This window comes from Bufo bufo, chromosome 10 (genome assembly GCF_905171765.1).
Source record: "Bufo bufo chromosome 10, aBufBuf1.1, whole genome shotgun sequence".
NCBI lineage: Eukaryota > Metazoa > Chordata > Amphibia > Anura > Bufonidae > Bufo > Bufo bufo.
Window position 1 is genome coordinate 4,476,018 of NC_053398.1, and position 9,110 is coordinate 4,485,127.

The 9,110-nt window shown below is 40.8% G+C and overlaps 1 protein-coding gene across 1 annotated transcript in view; it reads left to right on the forward strand.

Moving 5' to 3' along the window:
• The window catches only part of LOC120980495, a 105,240-nt gene that overhangs the window by 85,344 nt on the left and 10,786 nt on the right, over positions 1 to 9,110 (forward strand). The window contains exon 12 of the mRNA XM_040409631.1: positions 4,693 to 4,737. Coding sequence (XP_040265565.1) covers positions 4,693 to 4,737 — 45 coding nt within the window. The remainder of the gene's footprint in view (positions 1 to 4,692; positions 4,738 to 9,110) is intronic.

Here is a 9,110-nt window from a genome sequence, read left to right on the forward strand (position 1 = left end):
CTTGCATTTTTCCGGATCCGGCGGGCACCTCCGGCAAATGGAGTGCACACCGGATCCGGACAACGCAAGTGTGAAAGAGCCCTTACACAGCTAGGTCCTTATCCTTGTGGTTGTCGCAGCTGGAGGAACATTTGTTCTCAGGCACCCCTAGAGAAGACCTTTTATCTTCTGAAACAAGCTTCTAATATTTTAGCTGACGCTTCTGCGGACCTGGTTAAATTATCCGCTAGATCTGCAGCTCTTTCAAATACGGCAAGGAGGTCTGTTTGGTTAAGATCTTGGACAGGGGATACTGCTTCCAAAAATAGACTTGTGGTATCCCCTGTGAAGGAGACAGACTTTTTGGTTCAGTTCTGGATGATATTCTAGAAAAAGCTTCCGATAGGAAGAAAGGGTTCTCGACTGAGACCAAATTCTTCCAACAGCGACGGTCATTTCAAAACCAGAAAAGGGGGAGGCAAGAACAGAGGAAAAAAGATAGCTCAGGTTCATGGCAGCCATCAAAAGGTAGAGTTAGAGGATTCCTTTTTAACCAGGACAAAGCAGTCAAGTTTATGACGCCAGAGATCCTGTAGGGGGGAGACAAAAGAAATCCCGCACAGCATGGGAAGGAATCTCAAACTCCCCTTGGATTCTGGACATAATCAATCAAGGTTACAAACTAGAATTTTTCGCTCCACCTCCAGAGAGGTTCGTAATAAACAAGAAACTAAGAGTAGATCACCATCTCTTAGAATCTCAGATTCTCCTTTTGTTACAGAAAGAAGCGGTTATTCCAGTCCCAGAAGACCAGATAGGCACAGGCTTCTACTCCCCAATATTCCTAGTAAAAAAAACGAACGTCTCCTTCAGAGCTATTATCAACCTAAAATATCTCAACAGTTTCATCCAATACAAAAAATTAAAGATGGAGACGGTGAAATCAACAATCACTTTGATAACACAGGATTGCTACATGGTAACGCTCGACCTAGCAGATGCCTATTACCATGTACCAATTTATCAAAAACATCAGAAATATCTACAATTCACAGTATTCTTGGAAGATCGCTTTATACATCTACAGTTTTAGGTTCTACCTTTCGGTCTGGCGTCAGCTCCCAGGGTATTTACAAAAATAGTAGCGGAGATATCAAGTTTTCTTCATCAGAAGGAGATAGTTCTAAATGTCCTTCGGTCTCTGGGCTGGAAGTTGAATTTAGAGAAGTCGGATCTGATACCCACCAGAGTAAAAGTATTTTTGGGCATCCAGATGGATTCCCATCAAATGATCTCCTTTCTTCCAGAATCAAAGAAGAAAGACCTCATTTCAAGGATCTCAGCTTTTCAGCAGCTCAAAAAAGTTTCCTTCAGGAGGATCATGAAAATTCTGGGCCTCATGAGTTCAACAATTCTGGGAGTCAAGTGGGCTCAGTTCCACGGAAGACCCCTGCAGGAGTTTCTCCTGAAACATTGGAACAGAAGTTCACTGTCACTGGACAGGTCTGTGACCCTCTCCCCGACAGTCAAAAGCTCCCTATATTGGTGGCTGAACATGTCGAACCTGAACCAGGGAGTTCCTTGGCGGACCACAAATCAGGTGGTCATAACTACAGACACAAGCGGGTCAGGTTGGGGTGCCCACTGCAAAGAGCAACTAGTACAGGGAACATGGGACCCAGACCTTCTCCCATTAACCTCAAATGCAAAAGAGCTACTAGCAGTATTTTTGGCTCTACGGGCATTTTTACCAGTCATTCACTTCTAGAATGTCAAGATCCTCTCAGACAACAGCACCACTGTTGTATATCTAAACAAACAGGGGGCACGAGAAGCAGGACTTTGTGCCAGATTGCATCCCAAATCTTTTCCTAGGCCGAGACGCATATAGAGTCAATCTCCTCAGTCCATCTAAGAGGAGAAGAGAACATTCTAGCAGACTTCCTGAGCCGGAGGAGGTTATCCCCAGGAGAGTGAAGCCTCAAGAAATCAGTCTTTTTAAAAATTTGCAGCAAATGGGGACATCCGAAGGTGGATCTCTTCGCTTCTCAGAGAAACAAGCAAACAGATCTTTTTTATTCCCTCTCATTCAGGGACAACCCGAGAGTGGATGCCTTTTCAGGTCCTTGGCCGCCAGGTCTTCTATATGCCTTCCCACCAATCCAGTTAATCGCAAAAGTCCTGACGAAGATTGCAGAAGAGCACTCTCATGTAATCCTGATTGCCCCATATTGGCCAAAGAGGGCTTCTGCCTCTTTCCAGAAAGAGGTACTGGATTCTTCCTCAGATCCCGGACCTTCTGCATCAAGGGCCAGCCTGGCACCCAACAATCAACCAGTTAAAGCTCACTGCCTGGAATTTGAACGGTCCATCCTAAAGTCAAAGGGGTTTTCAGATGCCGTCATCAACACTCTTCTTTCCAGCAGAAAACCAGTCACGTCCAACATCTATCTTAGGACTTGGAAGACCTTTCTCCAATTTTCCAAGGATTCCTGGAATCCTACTTTACCACCTGATACTAAGGTAATTTTAGACTTTTTGCAAAAGTCTGACAAAGGACTCAGAGTTAGCACCTTCAAGGTCCAGACAGCCGCTCTTAGTGCATTTATGGAGGTCAGGTTGGCCGGGTTGGATTTGGTCAAGAGGTTCATTAAAGGGGCAAGTAGACTGCATCCTGTTCATAGATCCACGATCCCTCCCTGGGATCTTAACCTGGTCCTTTCTGTCCTAATGGATCATCCTTTTGAGCCTCTTGATGGAATCTCTGTCAGACTCCTATCTCTAAAAACAGCCTTTCTTATAGCCATCACCTTGGCCAGGAGAATCAGAGAGATTCAGGCCTTGTCCTGTAGGCCTCCGTATTTTAATATTTTGGAAGACAGAATAGTGCTAAGACATGAGCCTTCTTTCTTACCAAAAGTGTTCTCGAAATTTTACTGTCAACAGGAAATCTTGTTGCCTACATTCTGCGCCCAAGCAAAATCATCTAAGGAATTGAAGTTTTATCATTTGGATGTGCGTAGGTGTGTACTGTCTTATCTAGATTCTACAAAATAGCTAAGGAAAACAGATCGTTTACTGGTCCAGTACGCAGGTCAAAATAAAGGACAGTCAGCTTCAAAAGCTACCATTGCCCGCTGGATTAAGATGACTATCAGCATGGAAAAAGGACTCTCTCTACCAGCTGAATTAAAAGCCCATTCCACAAGAGCAGTATCGACCTCTTGGGCAGAAAATGCCTCAGCATCTTTATCTTAAATCTGACAGGCAGCAACCTGGTCTAGTCCATCAACTTTTTTCAATCACTATAGGCTGGACATACAGTCTAACAGGGACTTGTCCTTCGGACGAAAAGTTCTGTCTGCAGTAGTCCCTCCCTAGCCTGATTACTTTGTTAATCCTCCTGCTTAGTGCCGTTGGGGAGGCGTACGGAAAGGATGAAGATTACTCTTACCGGTAATTGGATTTTCCTTATAGCCTCCACAACGGCACTGGGTTTTTTCCCACCCTAATACTGTTTCGATTATGTTATGTGCTAATGAATGGGGGGAAAAATTCTCTCCCAAAATAGAAATCTTGTTTTCTTCAGCATCATCCTGAGTTCTTAGGTATTTACTGGAGAAGGTAAAGGGGAGGAGGCTTTTAAACTTTGTTCTCTACATTATTTCCTGTCCCTGTGCCGTTGTGGAGGTTATACGGAAAATCCAATTACTGGTAAGAGTAATCTTCATCTTTTCTTGCTATTGTAAATAGGGATGAGCGAATTTCTTATTTTGAAGTTCGTGTGCGGGTTCGTGTTGTGGTATTTATTGAATTGCGTGATGGATTCCGTTACTAATTCCATCATAATAAAAGTCTATCAACATCTCTACAGCTATGCCTACTAGGTGATAAACCTACTTGGCTTCGATACTCCAACTTTAAGCTATCTCAGTTTATATTATTAGTGGCTAGAATACATATAGCTTTTAAATGGAGGTCACCTGAACTAAGTTACCAAGCAGTATTAGATAGGGTCAACAGGATCTTATTAAACGAAAGATTATCGGCCATTCGGATGGATACTTTCACCACCTTTGAAAAATTTTGGGAACCTTGGCTTTCATCCCCACACTCCTCAGATATACGTTACTGTATTACTTTATGATTGGTAGAGACATGATGAGATGCATATCACTAACTCACTGTCTGGTTTTATATCCTGTCTTTATTGCACCGACTGTGCTAAATTGTATATAGCAATAGGAATGTCAACATGTACTGTTATTTCATTTGAAGTATATTCAAGTTCAATACCTGAATTGTTCTATATTGAAATGTTATACATTTTTACTATGCTTTCATCAATAAATACCACATTGAAACATAATAAAAGTCTATGGCCTGCATAACGGATCCGTCCAGTTTACATTATGCTGGAGTCCTCTCCGTTATGCATTCCGTCACGGAATTGCGTTATAGTCTGTGGTGATGGAATCCATCACGCAATTCAGTAAATACCACAACACGAACCCGCACACGAACTTTAAAATATAAAATTTGCTCATCCCTAATTGCAAACTGTATAATTGTGCACTGTATAATCACATTGATTCTGCTCCTAGATGACAGTCTCCATATGGTTCCTCTATACGTCTCCTGTAGATCCAGGCATTGTGTCCTATCTGCTCATATACAGTAGCTCTTCTCACACACTGATTTTTCTGTCAATAGGAAGGACCTCCGATGGACATCTGCCTCTCTCCACACCACAATCAGGTAAGTGACAGTCTTGTGGAGACAATCAATCAGCACGTACCATCCAAGTCCCTGAAGAGGAAGGAATCATGAGCTTTGTTTCTCATTTAGTAGAACAGAGTTCTAGTTTTATAGACTTCACTTTATACTTGGATTCTACAATTTTTTCTTCGGGTGACATATATGAAGAAATAAACAGAATAATGGGATGAAGTAGGAAACCATGAGTCTGTGATGAAAGCATCATCAAGTGAATCATAGGATGTTAACTCCATTGGTGGTGTAAGTGCAAAAGAATATATCGCTATATGCACAGTATATACTACTTCTTATATTTAATAAAATCATAATATAAACCTTCCTTTGAAGTAGAGCTGTAGTTCAGTGAAGAGTCTCTCTTTAAAGGGTATCTGAGCCTGAAGTCTTGCTCTAATCAGCAAAACCCGTTAACCCGTGCAGCGGGCGCCATGGCTGGCAGATCTCTGCTGTTTCAAACAGCAGAGACCTGCGGATAATTACAGTGACCAGAAATAATGCTGATCACGGTAATTAAATGCCTTAGATGCCGTGACCAAGTGAGATCACAGCATCTAAATGCGCAAAAACCCGGAAGTTCGTTCTTCCGGGCTTCCTACCGTGGCCAATTGGGGCATCGGTAGTTGCACTGAACACTTTCAGCCTCACTGACAAGGCTGAAAGTGTTCATGCTGCAATTCTTATTTTGACCAGGATAAGAAATGAGCAACATTGAGTTTAAATGCATTTTAAAAATCCCTGATAGAACAAAATTAAAAATTAAAAAACATAATTTATAAAATCATCCCAATTTTTTTTTTTTTAAATGTAAAAAAATATATAAAAAATAAAATATAAAAGTTTAAATCACTCCCCTTTCCGTATAATTAAAAAATAAATACCTAAATAACAATAAATATAAACATCAGGGGTATCACCACGACCAAAAACGCCCATACTATTAAAATATAAAAAAAAAAATCCAATACGACGAATGGCGTATTTTGCCATTTTCTCATTGCTTCTCTTACCCAAAAAAATGTAATAAAATGTGATCAAAAAGTCAAGAACACTCCAAAATGGTATCAATAAAACTACAGATTGTTCCGCAAAAAATAAGCCCCTAAACAGCTCAGTAGACATAGATATATTGGGCAGACTAGATGGGCCAAATGGTTCTTATCTGCCGACACATTCTATGTTTCTATATAAAAAAGTTATGGGGGTCAGAATATGGTGATGTAAAGAAATATATATATCAAAGTTTACATTTATTTTTACACTATTTAGGCATAAAGAACCTGTACATATGGGGTATCGTTGTAATCATACTGACCCAGAGAATGAAGGGCATTGGCCAGTTTTGCCGTAAACGAAACGCCGTGATAACAAAACCCGTCAAAATGTGGAGGAATTGCATTTTTGTTTTCAAATTCCACCCCATTTGGAATTTTTTTCCGCTTCCCACTAGATTTTATGCCATAATTAATGGTGGCATTAGAAAGTACAACTTGTCCCGCAAAAGATAAGCCCTAATACAGCTATGTGACCGGAAATATAAAAAAGTTATGGCTCAAGGAAAATAGGGAAGAAAAATGAAAAAAACTCTGGTAGCCTAAGGGTTAAATGGCGTAATCAGCAGGATACTCAGAGATGTAGAGCGGATTTTATTTATATAATTCTGATAATCCAGAATTTAATGGGGCAAGTCCAATAAACCGGAAAAAGTGTTTTAGTGGCAATTATGTCCTTATGTGAGAAAAAAGGGTTTTATGTTCTTTATCCTTTGTATATTAATAAGTGCAACAGAGGGACATTATAGTAACATAGTTTATAAGGCTGAAAAAAAGACATCTGTCCATATTATCACACTCCAGAAATACATCCAGGCCCCTCTTGAACTCTTTAAATCAACTCAACATCACCACCTCCTCAGGCAGAGAGTCCCATAGTCTCACTGCTCTTACAGTAAAGAATCCATAGCCCCTCTGCTCTTACAGTAAAGAGTCCAGTCTCACTGTTCTTACAGTAAAGAGTGCATAGTCTCACCGCTCTTACAGTAAAGACTCCATAGTCTCACCGCTCTTACAGTAAAGAGTCCATAGTCTCACTGCTCTTACAGTAAAGAGTCCATAGTCTCACCGCTCTTACAGTAAAGAGTCCATAGTCTCCCTGCTCTTACAGTAAAGAGTCCATAGTCTCACTGCTCTTACAGTAAAGAGTCCCATAGTCTCACTGCTCTTACAGTAAAGAGTCCATAGTCTCCCTGCTCTTACAGTAAAGAGTCCATAGTCTCACCGCTCTTACAGTAAAGACTCCATAGTCTCAGTGCTCTTACAGTAAAGAGTCCATAGTCTCACCGCTCTTACAGTAAAGACTCCATAGTCTCAGTGCTCTTACAGTAAAGAGTCCTATAGTCTCACTGCTCTTACAGTAAAGAGTCCATAGTCTCAGTGCTCTTACAGTAAAGAGTCCATAGTCTCACTGCTCTTACAGTAAAGAGTCCATAGTCTCACTGCTCTTACAGTAAAGAGTCCATAGTCTCAGTGCTCTTACAGTACAGGGAGTGCATAATTATTAGGCAAGTTGTATTTTTGAGGATTAATTTTATTATTGAACAACAACCATGTTCTCAATGAACCCAAAAAACTCATTAATATCAAAGCTGAATATTTTTGGAAGTAGTTTTAAGTTTGTTTTTAGTTTTAGCTATTTTAGGGGGATATCTGTGTGTGCAGGTGACTATTACTGTGCATAATTATTAGGCAACTTAACAAAAAACAAATATATACCCATTTCAATTATTTATTTTTACCAGTGAAACCAATATAACATCTCAACATTCACAAATATACATTTCTGACATTCAAAAACAAAACAAAAACAAATCAGTGACCAATATAGCCACCTTTCTTTGCAAGGACACTCAAAAGCCTGCCATCCATGGATTCTGTCAGTGTTTTGATCTGTTCACCATCAACATTGCGTGCAGCAGCAACCACAGCCTCCCAGACACTGTTCAGAGAGGTGTACTGTTTTCCCTCCTTGTAAATCTCACATTTGATGATGGACCACAGGTTCTCAATGGGGTTCAGATCAGGTCCTATAGTCTCACTGCTCTTACAGTAAAGAGTCCATAGTCTCAGTGCTCTTACAGTAAAGAGTCCATAGTCTCACTGCTCTTACAGTAAAGAGTCCATAGTCTCACTGCTCTTACAGTAAAGAGTCCATAGTCTCAGTGCTCTTACAGTACAGGGAGTGCATAATTATTAGGCAAGTTGTATTTTTGAGGATTAATTTTATTATTGAACAACAACCATGTTCTCAATGAACCCAAAAAACTCATTAATATCAAAGCTGAATATTTTTGGAAGTAGTTTTAAGTTTGTTTTTAGTTTTAGCTATTTTAGGGGGATATCTGTGTGTGCAGGTGACTATTACTGTGCATAATTATTAGGCAACTTAACAAAAAACAAATATATACCCATTTCAATTATTTATTTTTACCAGTGAAACCAATATAACATCTCAACATTCACAAATATACATTTCTGACATTCAAAAACAAAACAAAAACAAATCAGTGACCAATATAGCCACCTTTCTTTGCAAGGACACTCAAAAGCCTGCCATCCATGGATTCTGTCAGTGTTTTGATCTGTTCACCATCAACATTGCGTGCAGCAGCAACCACAGCCTCCCAGACACTGTTCAGAGAGGTGTACTGTTTTCCCTCCTTGTAAATCTCACATTTGATGATGGACCACAGGTTCTCAATGGGGTTCAGATCAGGTGAACAAGGAGGCCATGTCATTAGATTTTCTTCTTTTATACCCTTTCTTGCCAGCCACGCTGTGGAGTACTTGGACGCGTGTGATGGAGCATTGTCCTGCATGAAAATCATGTTTTTCTTGAAGGATGCAGACTTCTTCCTGTACCACTGCTTGAAGAAGGTGTCTTCCAGAAACTGGCAGTAGGACTGGGAGTTGAGCTTGACTCCATCCTCAACCCGAAAAGGCCCCACAAGCTCATCTTTGATGATACCAGCCCAAACCAGTACTCCACCTCCACCTTGCGTCTGAGTCGGACTGGAGCTCTCTGCCCTTTACCAATCCAGCCACGGGCCCATCCATCTGGCCCATCAAGACTCACTCTCATTTCATCAGTCCATAAAACCTCTTGTGATATTTCTTGGCCCAGTCTTGACGTTTCAGCTTGTGTGTCTTGTTCAGTGGTGGTCGTCTTTCAGCCTTTCTTACCTTGGCCATGTCTCTGAGTATTGCACACCTTGTGCTTTTGGGCACTCCAGTGATGTTGCAGCTCTGAAATATGGCCAAACTGGTGGCAAGTGGCATCTTGGCAGCTGCACGCTTGACTTT